This window comes from Phragmites australis, chromosome 15, assembly GCF_958298935.1.
Source record: "Phragmites australis chromosome 15, lpPhrAust1.1, whole genome shotgun sequence".
Classification (NCBI taxonomy): Eukaryota; Viridiplantae; Streptophyta; class Magnoliopsida; order Poales; family Poaceae; genus Phragmites; species Phragmites australis.
Window position 1 is genome coordinate 3,999,606 of NC_084935.1, and position 25,335 is coordinate 4,024,940.

General features: G+C 44.9%; 3 protein-coding genes, 1 non-coding gene and 2 pseudogenes across 4 annotated transcripts; 4 read left to right on the forward strand and 2 right to left on the reverse strand.

Annotated features, from left to right (window-relative positions):
• Positions 1-406: 406 nt before the first annotated feature.
• Positions 407-1,332, forward strand: LOC133893008 (probable GTP diphosphokinase RSH3, chloroplastic; annotated as a pseudogene).
• A 1,196-nt stretch (positions 1,333-2,528) lies between these two features.
• On the reverse strand, positions 2,529-2,610 carry TRNAS-GCU (transfer RNA serine (anticodon GCU)). Its single transcript has one exon. It is a non-coding gene; the product is annotated as a tRNA-Ser (tRNA).
• Positions 2,611-2,746: 136 nt separating this feature from the next.
• LOC133893010 (transcription initiation factor TFIID subunit 9-like) lies at positions 2,747-3,875 on the forward strand. Its single transcript, XM_062333989.1, has 2 exons — positions 2,747-3,034; positions 3,650-3,875. The coding sequence occupies exons 1-2, from the start codon at positions 2,747-2,749 to the stop codon at positions 3,860-3,862; spliced, it is 501 nt and encodes a 166-aa protein (XP_062189973.1). The 3' UTR covers positions 3,863-3,875.
• A 5,064-nt stretch (positions 3,876-8,939) lies between these two features.
• Positions 8,940-13,007, forward strand: LOC133892913 (uncharacterized). Its single transcript, XM_062333904.1, has 4 exons — positions 8,940-9,742; positions 12,375-12,470; positions 12,559-12,626; positions 12,736-13,007. The coding sequence occupies exons 1-4, from the start codon at positions 9,107-9,109 to the stop codon at positions 12,863-12,865; spliced, it is 930 nt and encodes a 309-aa protein (XP_062189888.1). The 5' UTR covers positions 8,940-9,106; the 3' UTR covers positions 12,866-13,007.
• A 3,704-nt stretch (positions 13,008-16,711) lies between these two features.
• LOC133893012 (protein NODULATION SIGNALING PATHWAY 1-like) lies at positions 16,712-18,316 on the reverse strand. Its single transcript, XM_062333993.1, has one exon. The coding sequence runs from the start codon at positions 18,314-18,316 to the stop codon at positions 16,712-16,714; it is 1,605 nt and encodes a 534-aa protein (XP_062189977.1).
• A 5,880-nt stretch (positions 18,317-24,196) lies between these two features.
• On the forward strand, positions 24,197-25,014 carry LOC133893013 (uncharacterized; annotated as a pseudogene).
• Positions 25,015-25,335: the final 321 nt, after the last annotated feature.

The window sequence follows — 25,335 nt, forward strand, 5'->3', positions numbered from 1 at the left end:
GATTAGAGGAGAGAGAAGGAAACAACCTCTATTTAAAGGCTAGCGGATGATTTTTTTTCGGTTGCGCGCTAAACGTTATGCCTTTTTCCATGTTGCGGGAATAAAATTACTATTTTTTTTTGGTTGCGAGAGTAAACTTCCTGTTTTTCCCGGTTGTGGAGTGGATGTCGTGTTGATTTTTTTATTGCGGGAGTAAACTTCTGGTTTTTTCATGTTGCGGAGTGGATATCGCGTTGATTTTCCGATTACAGGAGTAAGCTTCCGGTTTTTCCTGGTTACGGAGAAGATGACGTGTTGAATACCTATTTAATGAGCTGGGAATTAAATAAAGAATATCATAAATGTGCTAATCTTATTCCACTTGATTACAGGAAGAAACTGACCATGGATGAAATTTATGATATACATGGGGTGCGTGTTATACTTAAGAACAAATTTGATTGTTTCGCCACATTAGAAATTGTCCATCATTTGTAGCCCCGAATTCCTGGGAAGTTCAAAGACTATATCAGCAGCCCCAAAACAAATGGTTACGACTCTGCAAAACTATGCTACTATATGCAATTATGTAAGCCACAGTGCTAACTGAATGCTTGCTAACTTGTAGGTATCAACCCCTGCACACGGTTGTTCTCACTGAAGAAACGCTCCCACTGGAGATCCAAATTCGTACCAGGGACATGCATTTGCAGGTAGAGTTTGGAATCGCTGCACATTGGAGATACAATGAAGGCGTTCGGAATCGCTCTTCATCTGTTGCTGAAATGGTTGAATAGGTTAGATGGGTCGTTACATGGCAGTGTGAAACTTTGCACATAGACCATCCTTCATCACTTGCACCTGACACTTCACCAAGCAACATACACACAGTTACGGCGCACTCTGAGGTCTGCCCGTTCTCCTATTCAAAACAGTTTGACCACAGTGGACCGGCTCTAGTAATACTTCTGGAGAATGAAAAGGTAACTTTCTAATCCTTTTGCTATTGCACTGTCTCATTAACCACAATTTTCCAATTCGTTCGTCAGATCTGTTGTGTTAATGGCTTCATCCTTGATTAAGAAAACTAAAATTTTGTGGTGTTTTCAAATGTCGATGCAAGAACTCTCCCAAAATTCAACAATATCTAACCTACTGAACAGGGATTCTAGCTATGACATTCGGTTGAGGCTGAGGCTGAGGCTGAACTGCCATGTCGTCCACAACTTGAACCAGGAGTTAAAAATGGGTGATGTGCTCGAATTGATCCCTTTAACTCCGTGCAGATCTGGAGGTTACACGAGGGAGTTCCGCCAAATATTTGACCACCGACTTGCGGTTTAGCAATCCTGAAAACTGTAGAATACCATACCTTGTAAATACACAACATGACACGCCATGTAAATCATCTGAAGTTTGTTCCCCCCACCCCCTCTTGCTGACAAAATAGAAACGAGGAAGAGTTGTCCAAGAAAAGCTCAACACAAAACATATAAAAAAACAAATTTATAAGTGATAGTGTTTGTTTCCTCGGGTTTGGATGTTGCAATGGAAACTCGGACTGGGATCGGGTGCAGTTGGCAGTACTACTGCAAGTCTGCAACTTCAGCATCCAACGGACCACCTTTTATTTACTCTGCTGCCCTGCAAGTCCGCTCGTCGTCTTGTCTCGTTTCATCTGTTGTGGCCTACGTTTGGGCAAGGAGGGGGCTTCTCTTCGTCCGTATGCATCGAAAATGTTTTGTTTTCTTTAGTTGCAGTAAATGTTTGCAGTGAAATTAGGTCATTACATTAGTTGCATTTCAGTTTAATCAGCAGGATATATTTTTTTCCTTTCAAAACCTGGTAGGAGGTACTCTCTCTGTTCCCCGGTAAACGTCCATACCAGGTGTGTACACTCACTAAGCCTAATGAAAAATAGTAAGAAATGGCCATGCATACGCCTATCAAATACTCCATGTGATCTCAAATATAAGTTCATTAGGATATCGACACGGTCTCAATGTGACATTTTAACTAATCATATCAATAAAAACATACTATTTAAAATAAAAAATTATATATTATGAATGTATTTTTCATGATGAATTTAATAGCATCAACTTCATGTTATCAATCTATATGGCTTACGTGAAGCAAAAATAAAGTAGCATGTAATACACATCACACATATTTGAGTTCTAGCTTAGAAAATACATATTGGAGAACTCTTTTCAGAAAGAAGCACGACTAATCAGCTGTAGGGGCAGATCCGCTCATACAGATCGCTCCATATCCATCACTACGCATACGATACCCAGGTCTGCTCTCACAGATCGCTCCATGTATATCCATGCGCATATGATACCTGATTTCAGCTATTTTGGTTCAAAGTTTGTGAATTGTGGTAACTGTGAGGTCATTGTGTCAAACCATGTATGATTCAAAAAGCTTGCGCCAAGGGAATTGTGTCAACCTATATATTTGCTGCCTTAGCTAAACTTTAAAATGCAAGGGACATTAACTGTTAGAGAATCAAAAGAAACAAAAAAGAAAATGGGAAAACAATTCGACGCCTGAGAGATTCGAACTCTCGCGGGGAAACCCCATGTACTTAGCAGGCACACGCCTTAACCACTCGGCCAAAGCGTCGTCGTTTGATACGAGTGAAGATATAATTGTGATAGTAGATATAACTTTAATACCACGTTACTAGCGTCCAATAATCGGAACACTTAAACGCGTCCCCTCTCCCGCGAATCGCCCATTCCTTTTTTCCCCTGCCCTGATGGACGCCGTCGTACGGACATGTCGTCCGCCGCCGGCCGCTGGGGAGGAGCCGCGGGACGCGCGTGTGGCGCGGAAGCTCCTGCGTTCGGTCGGGCTCAGGGAGGACAGCTACGACGCGGGGGTGGTGCACCGGTTCGTGGAGCTCACCCACCGCTACGCCGGCGGGGTGGTCGGCGAGGCCAGGGCCTACGCCGACCACGCCGGCAGGGCGTCGCTCGAGGCCGACGATTTGCACCTCGCCATCCGGGCGAAGGCCGCAATCTCCCCCGGGCCGCCGGGCCGCGAGGTACGCTTCTTGGGTTCTGGATCCCGCGCATTTGTGTCAAAATCGAAGCTTTCCTTCTGGCCAAAATAAAATAAAATAAATAAATAATCGAGGCTTTCATTACGGATTGGCGGAATCGCGTCAAAATTTGGAGCTTATAGATCGAGAATTCGAGATCCTGTAGATATGGGTCTGAAACTCTGAATTGAGTGGAATGTTTATTCAAGGTTCAGTGTTTGCAATTGATCCTTCTGCACCTGGTCGGTATTCGCAAGAACACCAGGTATTCAGATGCACAGTACCAACTTTCTGTAGGTGTTACATAGCTATCAGTGAAAGGATGGCATGGAAAACTCTGCCATGCTGATGAATCCCATGGACCTCAACCTCAGTCTTAAAGTATGGATGCTGTGAGTTGTGACTGTATGGTGCATGGCTGAATTGTTATCGTTTCCCCTGTTTGTAGAAGCCCAAGAAATTTCGAGAAGTTCTATATTGCTTTGTTCACCTAAATGATCTTTGCAGTAATATATTTTTTTTTTTGGAATCATGTTCTTTTAAAGAGTCATCTTTGCAGTAACACTCACATTAACGAGAGATTTGCCGTAAGCTAACGAACATCTTCACTTTGGACAGGCTATCTTTGACCTGATACGCAGCAGGAATTCGGCCCCTCTGCCCAAATCGACTGCTCCTGCCGGATCGATTCCTCTCCCGCCTCTTCAGGACATAATGCTGAGCCAAAACTACCTGTTCGTTCGTCCGATTGATCCACCGCCTGATCAGGTTGAGGAAACCGAGGATGGCGGTGAAGGTTCCAATCCTAAACAAGAGCACAATGGTCGCTAGTAACAAGCAGAAGCAGCAACCTTCTTAGAGGATCTCTTCCCGGCTCAACGTCATGGCCGCGGCAGCCGCGAGACGGCGCAGGATGAAGAGCTGAACATCAGAATTCGAATATGGGCTGGTTGGCTTGTGTGGTTGTGTTTGTTACAAATGTACATGGAAAATTTTGGATCGATCTTCGTACTCGGCGTTGTTCGCTTTTATCGTCTACTGCTTGTATTCAGCATATGTTGTTGCATTGCAGCTCAGAAGCTGAAGAACGCATCTGGTGGAGGGGAAAAAGAAATACGTCATTGATGGGGATACAGGCTACTACTGACTAGCGGAAATTCTCGAATATCAGTTATATCTTTATCTACTCTCTTTTTATATAATAAAATTCTCTAAAATTTAAATAATTTATTCACTTTTGATATCCACTCTTATCTTCCAAGCTCGTTACTGACTACGGATATATGATCTATTTTACTAATAAAAATAAATAAAGAAATCAGGAGAAAATTAGTGGATAATCTCATATAAAATCAAACTATGATATCGTTTCTGACGTATTCATTTGGCGGCAATACCACGGTGCATCACATCTTCATAACTTGAGTTTGCATTTAATGTTATTACATACAATATTTAGACCATCAATAACCGGTTCTCTTTATTTCGTTCCCTTCCCAGATGGATTTCCTTCTCAAACTCGCCCCCTTCAATTTCATGCACTCTAATAACATTCCTTTCCCTATTCTCTTACCCAACAAATTTTCAATATTTTATTATTTTCGTATATATGTTATGAGCATACAATACACGGTACATATACACAAGAGCACCCAGCCCAGATGCCCCTTCCTTCTCGGTTGCATAGAACAGCCACGCCAGCTTCATCTTTGACCTCCAGGCTCCAGCACTAGTAGTAGACATGCCTCTATCTCCAACCAAGCAGCCAAATCCCCTGAGAATCCAACTCAACTACGAGAGGGAGTTCATCTAGAAGCTAGCACGCGAGATTTTCTATAGATAGAATCTGTGAGGAATGACCTAAATAATATTTTAATTAATCATTAGGATGATCATTTACTTAATTACATCCATAATGATGATTTAGAATATCATTCCGATAATCTCAGTACGTGTTTTTTACCCAAAATCAAAACATATATCTTTCCAACATTTAACATCACAACACAGCTTAATAAAGAGCGAGTAATTAAACTTATATTACAAGATCTTAAGCATCCACAGTTTCTTACAATTTCCAGGAAAAAGAGAGCTAGGAGGAGATAAAAATCAACTAAACTCCTAACAAGAAAAGAAAACTACGCAGCAAAAGACTAAAGACTATACAATAAAAAAAAGATGGAGCCATAGGCCCTTAAGCTCCATCACAAAATCACGACCTCTAAGCAGTTGCTACTCATACCCGCGACCACCCTCGGCGGACGTGAAGTAGCCAAAAACCAACCCCTCCCTGTAGGTAGCATCTGAAAGAGCAACGTGAGTATAAAGGTAACTATAATGAGTACTTATAGATAACCCAACTCTAAGAATTATGGATTTAGATATTAGCAAGAATACGGCCACATGGTTAAAAAAAATCATACGCGAAAGCAAATTTGATATGAACATGTATGAGCATCTATGCTGAACCAAAGTAATATTCTAGTCCATAAACCTCAATTGAACATATATGTAAAATGAACTATAGTAATAATATCTGTAAAGAAATATCTCAACCCATCAACCACTTCAATCCACGTTCGTAACTCTACGACTGCTGCAAATAGATAAAAGTATGCTCATGGCCGAAAGCACGGTATTTCAAAATATTTTTATATCCTGCAGAGGGTACAACTTTACCCACACGACTTGAGATCATACGGCTCGTGCGACCACACAGGTCCACACAAGGTGATACTCATGTCAACCTTTCTCATAACTAGAACCACCCACTTGCATATGCCACTATGGCATCGAGGTTACCGCGAGCGTGACCCGAACACCTTTGGCTCTCCAACACCTTGCTTCTCCTATTCTTTTTCTCTTACACGTCATAGAGCCGCAAGGCAAGCGCCGGTATGGCATAAGAAAATCGGTTTGTCTTACCATTAGATCGACATGTGGATAGTACAGAAAGTGCTCGAGCTAATTGCAACAATGATCGATGCTTAAACAACATAAGCGACCTACGGTATCCGAGCTCATCTCTCGACCTACCTCAGAGAACTTCACATTGGGGCAAGAGAAAACACCCATAACACCGCTCACATCCCGCTTCATCCTCACTGCTCATTTAACCCACACCATAAACCCAACATTGTTATCATTGCGAAAGTAATTAAGCATATAGCTTGCGAATGGGGGTTGAACCACCGCTCGATTTCTACCAAAACCTATGCATGACTAAGCATTTCGATTGACCTTTAATTTAGACAACAACAAGTTAAACCCCAGTTATAAGGATATGGATCATCTATAACTCAAGACGGGGGTGAACATAGGTTCTACCCATATAAGACCCGCCATCGACTCAAAAGCAGACATAACATACATAAAACATATGTTATCATATTAGACTTATACGATCCAAATTAATGGGAGAAACATGTTTAGATGCTTGCCTTGCTGTTCAGGCGGTTGCCTGATGCTACTCACACAGAATTCACAGAACCCGTGTGGCTCGGTGTCACTTTCAATCACACCCGCGTCACACTCCGGATCCTCGTTTACTAAAGAAGAACGCGTGCAATGATGAGTATGAATGAAGTGCAACAATGTATGCTACAATATGCATAACAATAAGCTAAAAGTGCAAGATATGCGAAATATTAGCAAACTTTGTGATCTAAACGACTTCGAAAAGCTAATAGCAGGCCGGAGACTCCGGGTTGTACTTCGGACGGGGGTTCTCGGTTAACCATTTTTGAATTAACTCGAAAGATCCAGGCTGAGTTCGGATATTCTAGGTTAGGCCAGAATGTCCGGATGAGGCTGTGAGCGTGGGTGCTCAGGTAAAAGTGTCGCAAATTACCTGGAACTTCTAGGTGGTACCCAGAATTTTCGGGTTGGACAGACTTGAGCCTCTCAATGATTTCCTCACCTGATTCAACTCCATATTAAATTTATCCTACATAGACATACATATACATTATACAAAAGATTCTAGACTCAACTTGCACCCTAAATCCTAACGATTTTTTAGCACAAATTATCGAGGTTTCATTGGACTGCCCGGACTATCAAGGTTGGGACAGAGAGAAATTTCTATCGGGAGAACTTGACCGAATTGCTTTGCGAGCCTCACTAAACAAAAGAGAAATATGTTTGAGATAGTTCATAGAGTCTAGAACTCACTCATCACCATAGAAACATGATTCCTAAATCAAATCTCACCCAAATCCCTCTAAATCGCTCCTGAGCTCAAGAACTTGAGATATTTTCAACCGTAGCTTCAAATCCGAAATCGACTAACCAATTCACGTATTCTTACCAAGGGAAGCCTAAGGGACTTACCCACGGTGCTTGTGAAGGTTGGTGATCGTTGGGTAACAAAGGAAACAAAGGAATCGCTCGGGAAGAGGAAGAAACATCAAGAATGGCTCGAATCTTCAGAAAAACACAAATGAATTGGATGGATGAGAAGCTCAAGATCTTGTGATCACATGGACACCACACGCGTACCTCGGCTTCGCTTCTAGAGAGGGGAGTTCGAGTGAGGAGTGAGAGAGCTCGAGAGGGAGTGAGAGGAGGGGGAGCTCCCTGTTGCCTTGGCAGGTTGAGAGGGAGTGGGCGCATAGGGAGGGAGAGAGAGTGAGAGGAGTGGGTGAGGGAGTGGTTGGCCAACATATGTGGGCCCCATTTGCTATAGAGACAAGATATTTTCAAACCAATTTTGATTCTTTTCTGTTTCAAAATTCTTTCTCTCAACTGATTGACTCTAACAAAGTGCTCTAGTGTGTCAAAATAAATTGCTCAATTTTAGGCATGATTCTAATGACACACGATTAGGCTTAATCATATGATTACGGATTTCGGACGTGACAGAATCCCGCATCTATCTCAAGCCAAATCAAATTCGATTTTATCTAAATCCAGCAGGATAGAGTCCCGCCAAAATCCTTCGAATCGTAACAAATTCGTCGGAGCCACTGGAGCCCTGTCGCAGCGAGCAGCCAAGCGCAATCAGCCATCAAGTTCTTTGGGCGCAACCCCTCATCGACTATGTGTCGTTTGATGGGTGAGTTGGCCGAAGCCTTGTTGCTCTCTGCCACCACCGTCATCTTCTCTGTGTTGGCGCCATCGTGTCGTGCTTTGTTGCTGGTACGGTTAGTTGGCCCCTGATCTGTTGTGTTTTGCTTCGGTGTGTGCATGCTTGTCTATAGCGTGGCGCCATGGATGTCCATCGTATCATGCTCTGGCGTGTGTGTGGTTGTGTACAGCGTGCCGCTGTTGAGCCCGATAGCTGATGTGTCCGGGTGTTCCGATCCCCGTGGTACGCCGCCTTGGCCATGTTTGTCGCCGAAGTATGTGTGCCTTCTAGCTCCAGCTGTGCGTGCCTCTTTTGCCTGAGCGTGTGACTGCTCGTCATTGCTGTGAAGGGATAGGAGAGAATCTTGTGCCCTGGAACCTCTCTCATATCCCTTCTTGTACCAGCCCCCGACGGGAAGATGTTGGATCGCCGGTTTCGTTCCCATCACGAAAGGAACGGAAACTGTAAAGAGAACCCGTGGAGATGATTTTATGTTTTTGCAATAACGTATGGATATTTAGCTATTCATTATTTAGAGGTAAGTAGTCCGGACTCCGGACTCGTGAAACTGAAGCTTTGCCGATACAAAATGCCATATCTATTGCCATGTTCAACACCTGCAAATCATGCCTAATCTCTGATATTTAAATAGCATGCAGTCATAAGTGGTCTTAAACTCGTCGATCATGAATAAATTTTCCATTCGCTTGCAGTGTTGATCCTCAGGTAAACACGCGTTCAATCGTGATGTTTGCAAACTTTTTTGCTATCGTCCAAACTACTTCTCCAATGCATCAGTGATATCTATACATCTCCAGTTAATCTTGCAAGTAATCTGACTCTTGAGAAAAGACAGAGTACAAATTACAAAAACAAATGGAGCAATACAACCCGTGAATCCTCGGTCTCCATCCATATCTCTGTCTCCATCCGTGCTCCCGAACGTAACACACCAACCAGACTCTTGGAGCGACGTCACAAGTCACAACCGCGCGGCTGCATCTGCCATGCCGACGCTCGGCATCGCGGCGCTGCTCGACGGCTACTTCCGCCGCCGCTTCGCCGCGGCGGGCCTCGTCGAGGCGTCCGTCCCGCTAGACGGCGGCGCCACCACGGTCCACTGCTGGCGCTTCCCGCCGGAGGCCGACGGCGTGCGCCCCGTCCTCGTCCTCCTCCACGGCTTCGGTCCCCCGGCGACGTGGCAGTGGCGGGGACAGGTGGGCCCGCTCTCCCGCCGGTTCCGCCTCGTCGTCCCGGACCTCCTCTTCTTCGGCGGCTCCGGCACAACGGCAGAGGGGGCGCGCACGGAGGCCCACCAGGCCGAGGCGGTGGCGAAGCTCGTCGCGGCCGTGGCGCCGCCGGGGGCACGCGTGTCCGTGGCCGGCACGAGCTACGGCGGGTTCGTGGCGTACCACGTGGCTAGGCTGCTGGGCCCGGCCGCAGTGGAGCGGGTGGTGATCGCCAGCTCCGACCTGCTCAAGGCCGACGCCGACGACCGCGCCCTGCTGCGCCGCGGCGGCGCCGAGCGCGTCGAGGACGTGATGCTGCCGCGCTCACCCGAGCAGATGCGCCGGCTGCTGCAGCTCGCCTACCACCGCCCGCGCCGGTTCACGCCGGGGTTTGTGCTCCGCGACCTCGTCCAGGTAACGCCAGTCAAATGATCAAATCATTCTCGCACTCAATTGCTTCTCGATCAAACGCCTTTTCTCCTAGCAGATGCAATCGTGCTTCGGATGTCGGATCAAACAACTCCGGTCAAATTCTCGTGTACATTCGTGTGCTCGTCGTGTCGCGTTGAGAGTTCTTGGGCCATCTTGCTGTGCCGCCCGGTTGCATCGGGCGGTCCCACGCATGCATGGCCTCCACGTCACGTCGTGGCAGTGCCACGTATCCTATACCCTTCTGCCGATGACATGCCCCGGATCAGAAGCTTCCATCTGAAGCATCCAAAGTTTCTCCGCTCCTCGTCATCGTCCTCGCACCGCAGGTTTCCCAACCGCCGCGCTCGATCGCCACCAACTCCCAACGGCGGCGGCCCCTCCCGTGTGTTTCCCAACCGTTTCTCCGGCCGTGCCACTCTTCCAATCAAGCCCGAACGGCCAGTCCAGCTCCTGCCATCCATCCAGACTCTTCTAGTAGCAGAGTACAGGTCAACGACCCGCGCGTTGCTCTTGCCTACCTGCATTCCAACAAACGACAGGCCTCGCGATCATCTTTTCCCCCAACCTCCCTGAACAAGAGTGCGTCTCGACATTGATTCAGCCGGCCTTGTTTGGTTGACGTTGACGTCCAGCTCGTGTTGGCCAGGCACAACAATTTAATGGCCGCCATTGGTGCAACTGCAACTTCAAGTGTGGCCGTATAGGTACCCTTTATTTGCAAGAACAGCCAGTGCACATATATCAGTCTTGAAAAAGAACAGTAGCTGCTGGCATTTTACAGCATCTTTCTTGGTACTTCGGTTTAGGGATGAAAACGGAAACGATATATATCAGTTTTTCGGGACTCGTTTTCGAAGAGTTTCGACCATAGCAGTCGGAAATGATATACCGAAGAAATGAAAATGGAAATGGTATTACGTCCCGGAAATGGAAGTGGAAATGATTTTGGGCTCTTCCGATCGTTTCCGGATTTTTCCGTATTTAGCTGGTAATTATCGTATTTTAAACCCGGTAATTACCGTTTTCCACCCTCATATCTGAAGGCCCACATCCACAAGCAGTCCAACCCATATAAATCTATGTCAAGTCTAAAATATTATGTGTCTATGTTTAGTCTGAACTAAAAACTATATGTAATATGTCTATCTCGTTGGATATTAGCATGTTGCGATGTTCTGGTGTCTGGTTGTATATTTCAGTACTTATGTGTTTGTTTGGTCTATCATAAGTCGAATATGTATGGTATTATTACTTAAATTAAATATTTGATATTATTCTCATAGTGTGTTTATGTGTAATCATCGATAATTGACTTGCATGGGCGTGATTGCGAGTAGCGTTACGCCGGTGTTTATCGTTCTATAATTTTGATTCCCGATCGATACCGACTTGTTTCCGTTCCGACAATATCGTTATCGATGTTCCCGTATTATCGACACCGTATTCGTTTCCGGCACTATCGTTTTCGATTTCGCTTTCGAGAAAAAAAATATGAAAGTAAAAATGATAAAAGCTTCTTCCGATCGTTTCTGACCGTTTTCATCCCTACTTCGGTTGGAGTCTGAGATTCTTCGGCCCGGCATTGCCGCTATAGTCAATCAACCATCACAGCTTACCTGTACATCCACTGCTCATGTTACGTGTCATAATCACTGGTACAATAATGTCTTGTGTTTAGTTCAGAAATACTTATCACAGGAGTTCAGAGAAAGTAGGTGTCTTCCTTACCCCTTCAGTCATAAATATATGTCATTTAAAAGAATATTCGATTAATTTTTAAAACTTAAGTAATAATATTTTTAAAATATTTAGTTTGAAACATATGTATAGATTTATCTTATAAAACACTTTCATAATATCATAAATTCAATATATTTTATAAATATATTCTAATAAAAAGTGGTTAAAGCTATGTATTAGAGACCGTGTCTTATCTAAAACGACATTTATTTATAACGAGACGAGAGGAAGTAGAATAGTAAGTCGAAGGATCAAAGGAAGAAATGATCTGTCATTGTCCAATTACAGACCTTAGCTTTGGACAAATCCAGCAGCTGTCTGAATCGAAGGACTTAACATGATTTGGATGGAGATCATGCAAGGACGTCTGTCTGGCATGTGCCTGTTTAGACAGTGGACTCTAGTTGAACCAATCTGTACGGTAATTAAGCTGTCATCATCTATTTCAAGCTTAAAGTTGGAACTAGTCGACATCGCCATTTATCCAAGGGCAGTTTGAAGCTATGCAGCGAAAATGTCGAGCATCAATTTCTGCTAGTTGTTGGACCACTTCCCTAAATAAGAACGATCGTGCTAATTATTAATTCCTTTTGCTGACTTTGAACCTTTTATTTGAATTTTTGGTGGCTTATTCCAATCATTGCACTATTTGGTCACGGATCCTTTTGGAAAATTAGTAGATTGCATATGAATGTCAACAAGTACTGAATTATAATCTTGCCTGTCACTGTCAGATTACATCAAAATTTGTCTGGTTTTGGAGAATGAAACAGAATTCAGTATTTACATGATAGTATCTTCATGAGCGCTTATACTTGCTTCATGCAAACACCATCTAGATTTGTGTAACGATAACAATAAAACTGTGTTGCAGTATCTGTACAGCGACAGAGTAGAAGAGAAGAAGGAGCTGATCAAGGGGATAACTCTAGGGAATAAAGAGAAGTTCCAGCTCACTCCTCTGCCCCAGGCAATTCCTGTTTTTCAGAAAGATAACTACAATAATGCATTACCATGCCATGTTTGTCCTTCTTACCCAATCTCTATCCCATTTTCAGGAAGTTCTTGTCTTATGGGGAGAGCATGATCAGATATTCCCCATTGAGAAGGCATTTGAAGTGGCAAGGTCAGCACTTACCACATATTAGTCTTACTCGACTGTAATCTATTTCAATTCAATTTCACACGTGCATTTACCTTGTAATGTAACATATGAGAGATCAACGCAAATGCAGGAAACTAGGCGCAAATGCTAGGTTGGAGGTCCTGAAGAACACTGGCCACATGCCTCAGGAGGAGGATCCGAAACGGTTCAACGAGGCCATCCTGAACTTCTTGCTTCCAGCTTCAAAGTCGTCTTTGTGATGTGATATGAATGATTATTCAGGCGCGGGGATGATCGGAGAGTTCATAATTTAAGTTGCGTTTAATTACCTATAATTTGTGTAGTCCGTTGTTGGTTTGACAATAGTTACCTCCAAGATGAAATGGGAAAATATTTGATTCACCGTACTGAGTGCATTAATTCTTCTTATGCTATTTTAGCCTGTTCCTCAGTTCCTGTTGTCATATTTGAGTGTGAGAGATTCAAGTGATTAAATCGCTGTATATATGAGGCGCAGTCGCAGGAGATATAGTCAGATATGGCTTAATAGCAAGTACCATTGATTTTCATGCCATCTATTTCAAGAGTAATCTATCCTATATATTAACTGGAGAGCTCTCGTAGGCTAAGGCACTGTAGCTATTGTAGTATCTCCACTGTAGCTACTGTTTATATGGGTCCTATATATGGATATGGATATGTATATGTATACATATACGTGTATATATGTATATACGTATCTATATATTTATATGTATAATATCATTTTTTGAAAAATTTCAGAAAAATAGCTAAAGGTATAATAGTTATATTGATAAATCGGTTGAAATAATCCAAATGTACAGAAAAATATCTAAAACTTAAAAAATATAAAACAAATTTTGTTAGGTTCGTATTACTGTCGTCTACATATTAAAATTATGTGCATGCATAAAAATAATATTGTTTTTTCCATAATTAAATGAATGTGTTAAATATTAATAAATTCATAAATAAATATTGAAATGCCCAAAATTGGTGAACATAATTTTTTTAGTCTTTTTTTGTCATGTTCTGTGTAAAAAAAAACAGGCGCGGCATAGGCACGCTAATCCGCCTAGTTGTGTTTAGTTGTTCACAATGTCAGACCTAGCAGCATATGAACCTCAAGTTTTTTTAAATCCTAGTATAACACACAGATGTATGCACACACTCGCATCACCATATGCATGCATTCACACAACACTTACTGAATATTAGAGATGAGAAACTTAGAGATTGACACATCGACGGTACGTCGCTGACCATTGAAAAAAATCATCTTGGTGAGACACATAAGGAGCAAACCTATGATTTAATTCATGATGGGTAAGAGGTACAACCAACTTCCTTAACCACCTAAGCCTCACCCAATCCAAGGCTTAGTTCTTAACCTCAGGTTTAAATGACCTGAATGTCCCCTGAGTAGTAGAGAACTTGGTTTAGGGCAGTGGCGAAGCTCTGCGCCCGACAAGACCTGAGCCAACAACTAACCGCTTAAACCATCCAAACCGGATCACATACCAATATGTAACAAAAATAGAGCAAAATGTACACAATTTAGATATTACTTCAACTCCATACTCATATGGTACAACGAACTACATAAAAACATACGATGATATGAAAGTAATTACCTAATTGATGAGTAATTCATTCATCCGAGCCTCTCATGTCTTCATCAACAGTGGTATGTGAAACTGAATCTACAATTACAAGTTACATATATAAAAAAATCATGATATAAAATTATAATTAATTAATAAACAAAAAATAGTTATCACTTATCAGTCATGCAGAATTGACTCGTATTTAGTAATTCAAAGCTCTTGCTTTAGTAGGCCGTTGGAAGTGTTTGATCCTGAACCCGCAGAATTCTTGAATGGCGCTGACCGTGTGCCGAATTTCACCTTTCGTTATGCTCTAGGGTAACAACAATCTTAGCTTCAACAACAAATCATGGGTCGGTGGCACATTGGCGTGGGAGAGGAAGGCAATGCGGCCCAGGCATGCGAACAAGGTGTGCTGCATTTCAGTTCAGCAGGCGAGCAAAAGCAAAGTCGCTGTTGCGCCGCTCCATTTGGAGAGTGCGAATGAGCCACCCCTCAACACATACAAGCCAAAGGCACCTTACACGGCCAGCACCATTGTCTCGGTGGAGTGGAGAGGCTTGTAGGTCCCAAAGCTCCAGGAGTGACATGCCATGTCGTCAGTGACCATGGTGGCAGTGTGCCTTACTGGGAGGGCCAAAGTTACGGTGTGATTCCTCCTGTAAGTATTTCCTGCTCTTGATCATTTCCTTTGTCTCAGGTCATATATTAGTCTTCAGCTTGCTTGGTTCCCCTCATATTATCGGATAATGAACAATCAAAATGATTTGTCAATGGTCTTAAATATGTTATATATACTATACAGTTATACAGATACAGACAAGCATACTGACGTTCTTTCTAAACCTGCAGACGTTATTTTCAATATGACGTTCACTATACTATAAGCTTATTCAAGAAAACAAAAAATCTGTTTGTAGATGAAGAATGTAATAAATAGCATCTTCTGAAGGAATTTTTTTAGATGAAATAAAAAGTACCAATTACATCTCTTTTGTTATCCTTCATGTATTCTCTTCACATTCATTGCTCTCTGAACCTTGTTTTCATTTTCATCTGTCAGGGAGAAAACCCAAAGAAGCCTGGAGCCCCACATAATGTTCGACTTTATTCAATTGCATCTACTAGGTACGGAGATACATTTGATGGAAAGACCGCAACGTTGTGTGTCCGCCGTGCAATTTATTATTACCCTGAAACTGGCAAGGAAGACCTCTCAAAGAATGATATCTGCAGTAACTTCCACTGCAACTCAAAACCTAGGGACAAGATTCAGTTGACAGGTAACTTCCAGATGGATGCAAATGCTTTTTTACAGTGTTCTATGAAAGCCTCCAAACTCCAGTAGTAGTTTTTTTGGTTAATATACTCCCTGAATTCCACCTGTAGTAGATTACCCATTTCTGAATTCTTAGATTCTTTATAAGGGTATAGTAGGGCTGCAGTGACTTTTAATTAGCTTCGGAAGGAATTAGAAGAACCAAATTGTATCTCATGTTAAAAGCTGGTCCAAAAATAAATAAGCTATAGTTGAGCTTAATATTTTTCATTCTGGTTTATCCTTGCATTTGTCTTTGGTTATGTTTTTGGTATAGTTAATGTACTTTACAGGAATTATACATACTTCATTTGGTGGTGTTCTTCTATATAAATGTCTCCAGGATGTTATCGTGAAGATATTATTTTTTGTTATATTCATGTAAGATAAGAAGAGCCATGGTATTATCCTAATGTTGGATCTTAGACATCGTATAGCACTATTGCTCTATGAATTAAGTATTACTTTATGATCATGTTAGGATACATTACAACACATGAGCATTGTACTAGTTTACATCTCTATATTGGAGTAAAGAAACGCAAAAAAGAAATTCGTTACCCGACACTGACTTATGTACGAAAGTATTATCGGCACCGTCAAAAGTAGACACATATCTTTTGCAGCACTGCACCGTCACCGACATACGAGCCCGGGCCCATGTGTCGGTGACAATGCATTACCGCAGAGGATCCCGCTCCGTTGTTCAAAGCTATAGAAAGCTCTTGTGCCAAGCACCGGCTCGCCCGCACAAACCAGCCACTCGTCGGCCATCGCAACGAGTGACGCACTAGTGCACGGAACGTACTCTCACAGTCTCACTGCACGTGTGTCGCACAACCCCACCCACACCGAAGGGGAGTGGGATCCTCTGCTGTATTGCACCGTCGCTAACATATGAGCTTAGGCCCACATGTTGGTACTACAGAAGAAATATATTCCGACGATGCAATACTGTAGAGGATCTATATCCCACTGAAGGGTCTGGTCCAGCTCGCGTGGCGGTCGCGCACGCCCGTAACCCCTTGCACGAAACAGCACGAGCACACCGCCTGCGCAACCGAACACATCAGCTCGGTCCGCCGCGCCGGCCGTGCACTGATCTCAAGTGATCATGTCACGTCGCTCGTCCTACGGACCAGACGGCAGCCGTACCGCCACTACGCCGGGCGCCACAGCGAGCAGAACGACACGGGCTGCCCCTTCCACCGGAGCCCCACCGCGCTGCCGGATGCTGGCGAGGGCGGCACCAGCTCCCACCCGCCGTCATACTTCCTCAGCAGCGCCTTCGCCGTCTCCACCGCCTCGCCCCCGAACGCCACCTCCTCGAACCCCGCCGCCGCCATCCGCGCCCGCCACGCCTCGCGCCCGCACATGGCCGCTCCCCGCCGCGCCGTGGCCAATGCCATCCCCGCTTCTGCTTCCATCACGAGCCTCTCGTCGGCGTCCCTTCCCTTGAACGCTGCCTCCGTCGAGTCCAAGAACCTCCAGAGAAGCTCCAGCCTCGCAGCGAACTCGCTGGCCGCGCTGCCGTCGCTGCGGCTGCCGCCGTCCAGCTCAGCTAGGACCAGTAGCTCCGCGTTGAGGGTCCTGACCTTTCGGAGTATGGCTGCTTGCTCGTCGGCGGTGGCATGGCCGAGCCGGAACTGAAGGCAGACGACGAGGGTCTCGCCGGGGGTGGTGACGCCGTGCAGTGTGTCTAAGCATGGTGATTGGTCGATGGCAAGGTCCAGGTCGATGGACTTGGCGTACCGGAGGAGCTGCGGGGAGCAATCGTAGCCCGGAGGTGATGCGGAGAAGGGCACCGGCGGCGTGGCAGAGGGGCCTACGACCGTGATGCGGACGGGGGGCGGCGTGGAGCCCCGTGGCACCCGGGTAACCGCATCGAGCAGCGTCGGCCATTGCACGCCGTGCGACACACCGATGTCCACGACGTGGATCCGGCGGGGCACAACGACCGCGCACTTCGTCGCGCCTTGCGCCATGGCGGCGTTAGCGAGCGCGTTCGGGAGCGCGAACCACGGGCTGGCCTCGTGGAACTTGATGAGCGACGCGCGGAAGAGGCGCGGCTCTACGCCGGAGAACGCCGGCGTCGGCCACTCGAAAGATGGCATCTTCATAGACGCCGCTGCCGCTTGGCCCACGGCGTGCGGGAGGCGGAGCGCGAGGGCGCGCAGCCCGTGCGCGGCCAGGCGGTAGTTGGCCCCGCCGGAGAAGGAGGCAAGCTCGCCGAGCACGTATAGCAGGTGCTGCGCGCGCGGCAGGTTGCCCACCTCGATGGCCGCCGCGCACGGGTTCAGCAGCTGCTCCGCCCACCTCGCCTCCTTGTCCATGCTTGCCGCGCCACCCTTGGCACTGCCCTTCTTTCCCGGCTTCCGGTTGCAGCTCGAACCTCCCTTGTCAGGCTCGGCGCCGCCTCTGCTGCCGCCACCGCCAACATGGCTTCGCTGGCTGCTGTGCCCTGGAGACTTGCGTTTCTTGGGCTGCCCAAACTCCTGCTGCGACGTCACTGGTGACGACGATGCAACGCTCGCGGAGACAGGGCCCGGATCTGGCCGGGGCAAGGTGGCCGGAGATGGCAGTGTCTCCGAGACCATGCCGCCGACGTCCTGCTGCTCCTGCGCCGCTGATGCCGGCAACCAGCCACAATCGTCGAAGCCGAGGTCGAGGTCGGCGGTGAGGAAGGCGATGGACTCGTCGAGCCAATCCGAGGCGCTGCTGCTCGTGGTGGCGGTAGTTTCTTGATCTTCTCGCTCATGGCTCATGGCGATCGCGTACGGGTGCAGATCTCACAAGCTTACGACCGGTTCTTGATCATGCAAGGTCACATCATCTTGATGCTTCTCTCTGCAGGTCAGTGTACTGCAAAAGTGCGTCTCTCTGCAGGTCACATCATCTTGATGCTTCTTATGCTGATGATTGGAGAGTGACAGTGATGGCAACTACTCGTTAGTTATATGGCCATCTAACCAATTCGTTGGAGCCACACTACTGTGAAAGCTCAGATGGTTGTTGTCCAAATGACACCATGCGTTGTGGGGACGCTCATCATCTCGCTTTGTTGCAAACTTGCGTTGCTGTCTCCAGCAAGAAACAATTTTGCTCCATATAATTTCTTGAAGTCTGAACCAATCGGGATTCGACAATTGTTCAGGTCCGAGAAATGATGCTAAGTGCTTTGGTTGATCATCTTTTGTATCCATGTAGTAATACAACCAAAATCCTGCACATCAAGAGAATACTGCATTTTGAGCCTGGATCAGTAACTACAAAAGCTTGCAGTTTACAAAAAGGAATTATTCGTCGTCAAGAAAAGGATCGCGCGATCAACTAGTAGTATAGTTTTTTATTTTAAAAAAAGAAACTCGTAGTGTTAGCCATAGTTATTGAGGACTTTTACAGTACACCTAAATGAGTGCATGCCGTCCATTTTTCTTATCCGGTAGTTTAGATTGACCTAATGATACTCTATCGCTCATCAGTATCATGGGTATCATTAAAGAGTATCATGGGTATCATAAGGGTAGGATTGGAAACAAAAAATCATGATAAACTTGTAAATTATATGTTTAATTAGGAAAGATCAAAATATTAATTTATTCTTCGGATAAGCTTTCATTTATTTAGTTCATTTCATTTATTAGGGTTTCCACCCTCCATCGATCGGTCGATGATGGGTGGTGAAGGTTCGAAGTCCGATCAGTTAATGACGTAATTACCCCTAAGGGTATCAAGATAATTACAATAATACCTACTAAAATGGACGGTTGGATTACAACAATGATACTCTCCAATAATGAGAGTGGTAGTATTATAGTAGGCAGCACAGTTACGACGGCAAGATAGAAGTTGCTTTGTTCCACAGGTCCACAGTTTATTCAGGCTTGTACCGGGCAGATAATGACAGTAAAATGCTTATCCAAGATGAACTGATACATGCACACTGTACGGACGGCAGTGTACAAGAAAAATCTTTACTGCAATCCAGCAGCTTCGAACACTCTGAAACACTAGATATTACTGCTCGAGACATTTTTCGATGATACACTTGTTACTGAAAGACGAATTTTTTTAGCTTTAATAATCGATGCATTGGCCTACTTCCATCGAGCTGTCCTTATCGAGTACAATCCATACTGCAATAACAAATAGAGTCTTACATACACATCACAGCTTCAGATATTAGAAAATGCACTAATGGCAGAGTTACAACTGATTTGATCGAAGATCTGATGGGAAATTTATGAACTTGCTCGCAGTTTCAGTCTTGTAGAAGCTACGGTAGCTTCTCTAATTCTGTTGCTTCAACATGCCGAGGTGTTGTCCTATCGAAGTCCAATCCGTTGTAGTTTTCCTTAGCCAATTGAACGAAAAGAATCGAACTGCAGTAACACTGAGCACAAACGTTGCACAAGAGATGGCCACTGCAGCATATGCATTTCCTCCTTTTGCTTGCACATCTATCGCTTTAATATGGTGTAAGGCCCGTTTGGAATGCAGGATCTTTTTCATAATTTCTACGAAAATTGAACAATTTCTTTACAAATCCCTGTGAAATTTCTGCATTCCAAATATGACAAGTTTACTGCAAACACGATGGCATTGATGGGGTCATACAGAATTGTTTGGGCTGTATTTCCATGTGCGTCAGCCTTTGTGTAATGCGTGAACCGACATGTAAGGCAGCCTAACATACCATTACTAAGTAATCACGGAATAAAAAATAATAGCTAGAGACACGCATGGTGACCTAGCGGCATAGGAATATTAGAATATACCTTCAAGAAATCCACTATGATTGCATTCTAGAATGGACTACCATTTCTATTTTATTAGGACATTGGTGAGGGTTATGGATGCACATACAGCTGATGTTTATGTATTTTACTTTAGATATGTTTGGCGCAGCTACAGCTTCGAGATCTAAGTTAGATTCAGAATTCATATGATAAAATAAAGTGGTTTAAATTTTTATTTTTAGTTTAAAATAAAAATAAGACGACTCAATAAAATACCATCGATTCACATACAACTCCAGATTCAAGATTTTTTGGAGCTGGTGCTGCCAAATGGGATCTTTATTTTATTTTCTGATTAACTACAATGTGTTGCCGGTTGGCAACTTGTGTAAGCGACAGCGCACAGGCTTTCTCGTACTTGAAACCGATAAGTAAGCACACATAAACTAGTTTGATGTAAGTTTAAAGCATGTTAATATGATAATAAACTTGTAAATGTTCTGTTTTGAGGTGAACAACAACAAACTTCTCAAGATGATCGAATCAAAGTGTATCCATTCTGCAATGAGCGAATGCCTTGTTCGCTAATTGGAAATTTGTCCTGCTGATACAAGGCTCATTTACCCGATACCCTTGCAAACCGCAAATACAAAGCTTTCTTGCAATTGTTCACCACGACAAGAGGAATAGAGCCGCTCTTCCGTGTACCGACTGCAGGAAGTATTGAGTTGCAGCCTTGCAGGTATATATTTCTATCAGGGAGCAGGTGGAGATCTGCATAACTACTACTCTACAGCTCCTTGACATTGGTTAGCTGACATGTAGTATCAAGCATGCGCTCTGGGAAAAATTTAATTCGCGTTAATTCGCAGAAATATTTTGATTACAATACGTGCTATTTGCTCAGCAGAAACATCGGTTGACATCAGAAAGTTTGCCAGGGTGAGTGGTCGATGAAACCGACAGAAATATAAAGATTGGATAGTGACGAAGAGCTGAAAGTGAAAGCTAAATTGGTCGGCTTTCTGCAGGCAGTGATCTGGCTACTGAGTAAACATTATAATGTTCTTCCTGCATTTATCTATCTATCCTTATCCTGATTCCTAATTAGAATTGCTGCAGTGCATTAATGAAGAAGCTAGAAATGCAGGAGGAGTGTTTTTTTTAGAGGAAGTTTACCCCTGCTTTTATAGATAGCATGCCGGAGGAGTGTTCTGGAACAGCATTATGAAAATGAGGAGTTGAGGACGTTGAGTTAAGACGCAGGGAAGGTGCGTACCAGTCAGGTTTCTCCTCTCTGTTGGTATTTTCTCTGTTGCCGTTTTTGTTACAGTACATCACCACTGTTTTTTTGTCGCTGCCAGCTCACTGTCTTGTTTCGAGTTTTCTTCTGTGATTACAGTTTGTTCTAGCTTCCGCATTATAGCTTACTCCCTTCTTCTCTAATACCAGTATCTGTTTGCACATCTAAAAAAAGTTTCTGTTTGCTTGGCCGGGGATTTCTAATAAACTGGTTCAGCGTAGAATATCTTGAGTCAGCTTAAATTTCGATGCAAGCAGCAGGTTTATCTTGTATTCTCAATTCTTTTGTTCTGAATTAGTCCATCTCATGGGGTGTAACATCTTCACCAATCTTCACCATTCTTAGTATAGTTGGTTGCATCAATATCAGGCTATCAGCAGACATGCCATTTTCCTGGACAACAAACTACCAGCTGATAGCGTCATCTTTCCTGCATAAGCAAGCCTTAAGAATGCGAGACAACTCATACAATGACATCCTTAAAGAGGGGAGTCCATACCATGCCACTCCAATTAATGGAATCCACAAAATGCCACTCCAAAGGAGCTATTGCTTCACACTATGCCATTATCCTCTCCTCTTATCTATTTTCATTATTTTTCAGCCTAAAAGGCTATGTGGCTGGACTCTTTTGCCCCCAGCTCAATACAGGCATGTATGGTTCCATGATGTAGATTAAATTGCATGAATGTTTGTTAAATCCTATAGCTTTTGTGTTCCTGCCATTTATATGTATCATGGTCACGTAGATTATTTTTTTTGCGATGTGTAAAAATGTATGCTAGTTTTTTTTTAATGATGTGTGTAATGCCATGTATTCAAAAAGCCATTTTATTTCCACAGCCTTATATGCAAAAAGTCATGTAAAGTGACCTGTTTGAGGCAAGGGGCGAAAATGCCAGTGCCCCATTGGAGTGGCACTTTGTGGATTCCTCTTTGCAGTGGCGTAGTATGGGGCGTGTTTGGATCGCTGCATCAGCTGGTGCTTGCATCCGCGTATACGCTCAAGCAGATGGGTGTTTGGTTGCCGTGACCACCGGTTCCAGTGTGCATCCGCTCGTGCACGGAGACGCTCAGACGCTGCATCCGTTCATGCGCCCAAATCGGCCGTAGCTCTTGTGCAGGCTGGCGGGATGCAGCGAAAGATGGTCTGGGCCCACTTGTCAGCGGCAGTGAACCACCTCATGCAGTCTCAAATTCAACCTACCAAACACAAACTCAAATTCAACCTGCATCCGTAGATCCAACCAACCAAACACTCTTCTTTTCTAAAATACAGCTCCCCTCAGCCTGCTTCTCCTCATCCAGAATATACGATGCAGCTATACGAGACACCATGCAGACAACCAAACACACCCATGAAGACCGCGGGGCGCATTATGAAGACCGAGCCGAACCGTGCCATGCCAATGGCCGGACGCGTGGGTTCGGTGAGGCGGGGGCGCGTCGGCCCATCTCCGGAGGACGCAGAACGGCGTGCCGCACCCGTGGGACGTACGTGCAGGCAGCTGGGACCTGGGAGAGATCGTGATCGTGCCATGGGACGGCGCCAGCCACAACCACTGCCGGTCTCAAGAAAATCTCCAGGGGGAGTCGGCGACCGCGGGGCTGTCAAGCACTAAGAAGCTGGGCCGCGAGGATGGCGCCGGCGCCGGCACCCGACGTGCGGGGGTCATCATCAGACCGAAATGGACGGCCGCTCTCGGCCTCACCACCGTGGGCCTATCGGGACCATCGTCGGCCTCATGTTACATCGTGTCTGCTTTTCTGTTCAGAATCAGTGCTGGTTTTTTATTTTTTACGAGCAACTTGATTATTATTTTTTATTAGTATATAGTTATAATATCTAATAAAACTGTAATAGTGTAAAAGTATTTTTCTAGATAAATTTACGGATATGCTTATTATAAAAGTATTTTTCTAGATAAATTTACGATATGATTTTATGTTTTTAAACTAATTATTTTGAAATGCTATTGTCGACCAAAGTTTTAAAATTTTAATCAGATTTTAATTAAAACGATAAATATTTATGATGAAAAAAGTAAATAGTATGACGCTCCCTGCAAGATTTACTAGCTGTCATGCGTAGTTGACTTGTATTGTTTGACCTGAAGCTAATCCTATAAAAGTTAGATTCGTACAAACAACATGTACTTTGCTAAGGGAGCAGTAGACCAAGTCAATGACCGACGATACTATGGCCTATGGGCATATTTTTTTTTCGAAACGAAATACTGTGGGTATGTACAATGGTATTAAACAACGGTTGTCTGTAATTAATGCACCTCCATTTATAGGACAAAAAGAACTATGCAATAGTATAGACACTATAGCTGTCGATACAATGAAATAGAGTGCAACAAGTATAAAATCGGATGCAAAATAATCGATAATGTTTCTCTCTCTTTCCCCTCTCATCGCTTGGTTAAGGACCTTCTTAACTACATTTTGCATCCTGGAGAACTATAGCTATCCATGCAGACTCAGTGTCCAACACAAGCTGGTGAAGCGGCACCACACACACACACACACGCAGAGAGAGAGAGAGAGAGAGAGAGAGAGAGAGAGAGAGAGAGAGAGAGAGAGAGAGAGAGAGAGAGATGGCCGAGGACTCCATTAGCCACTTCTCCCATCCAGGGCACGAGCTGGTGAAGCGGCACTACACCGGGCCGTTCCTCTGCGACATGTGCTGGGAGGACCTGTCCGGCCCCGCCTACGGCTGCCGCGCCGGCTGCGACTTCGCCGTCCACGACTCCTGCGCCGGTCACCAGCAGACCATCTTCTCCCCGGCCCACCCACACCAGCTCGTGCTCCTCCAGATCCGCCGCGATGTGACCCACAGGTGCGACGTCTGCGCCGGCCGCTGCGCCCCGGGCTGCTTCCTCTACCGCTGCCCGCCGTGCGGGTTCGACATGCACCCGCGCTGCGCGCGGTTGCCCCCGGCCGTGCGCAGCGCGCGGCATCCGGCGCACGACCTCACGCTGGTGGTCGCAGAGGGTCGCTGCGCCGCGTGCCGCCAGGGGGGCCGCCCGTGGTTCTACCGTTGCACGCCGTTGACCTCCACGTCTCGTGCGCTGCCGTGGGCGGCGGCGAGGAGAACGCTGGACCTTACGACGGCAACAGTGATCTTCTTCTCGCCAAGATCAAAGCACAGGGTGACATGGCTCTTGCGCTTGCCATGGCGAACACTGGCTTCATCAGAGCGAACAACCTTTTATGTGAGTTCCCTTTGAATGCGCAGACCGGAGTTGCTGCGTCCAAATTTTGAGTTCTGTGTCGATCACAGCATTGCTCATAACATATTGGAACACACTTATAATCTTATTAATTTCTTCCATGAATTGTACAGGAATCTGACATGGAACGTACTACAGAAGCACCTGCTGCTACGGAATGGAGAAAGTACTTCCAGACCTGAAGTTCTCACAACGTACGCATCGGCTTGGCAAGCCACATGAAAAAAAGTGCATGCTTCGTCACGAAATAGTGTGCATCAAACTGAGTGTGTTTATTCACAACTTCACATGCATATTTGCTTTCTTTTCTAAACTAGTTGAGTACCCGTACATTATAATAAAAATTAAAATTATATAAAATAATATCAAATATATGTAAAAGCTATTGTTTACATTAATAGATCTAGGAGTGATTGTCTATTGTAACGACCTTACAACTTAATAATTAATAATTTGATACGAAATAAAACGAAAAACCACAATATTATTCGATATTCATGTAA

What these genes read in the sequence shown, in the direction of transcription:
- LOC133892913 (XM_062333904.1), top strand. Translation starts at nt 9,107, where the DNA reads ATGCCGACGCTCGGCATCGCGGCGCTGCTCGACGGCTACTTCCGCCGC. An exon ending in AGCTCACTCCTCTGCCCCAG is followed by an intron (nt 12,471 to 12,558) that starts GCAATTCCTGTT and finishes TCCCATTTTCAG; the next exon opens with GAAGTTCTTGTCTTATGGGG. An exon ending in AAGGCATTTGAAGTGGCAAG is followed by an intron (nt 12,627 to 12,735) that starts GTCAGCACTTAC and finishes ACGCAAATGCAG; the next exon opens with GAAACTAGGCGCAAATGCTA.
- LOC133893010 (XM_062333989.1), top strand. Translation starts at nt 2,747, where the DNA reads ATGGACGCCGTCGTACGGACATGTCGTCCGCCGCCGGCCGCTGGGGAG. An exon ending in CCGGGCCGCCGGGCCGCGAG is followed by an intron (nt 3,035 to 3,649) that starts GTACGCTTCTTG and finishes CACTTTGGACAG; the next exon opens with GCTATCTTTGACCTGATACG.
- LOC133893012 (XM_062333993.1), bottom strand. Translation starts at nt 18,316, where the DNA reads ATGAGCCATGAGCGAGAAGATCAAGAAACTACCGCCACCACGAGCAGC.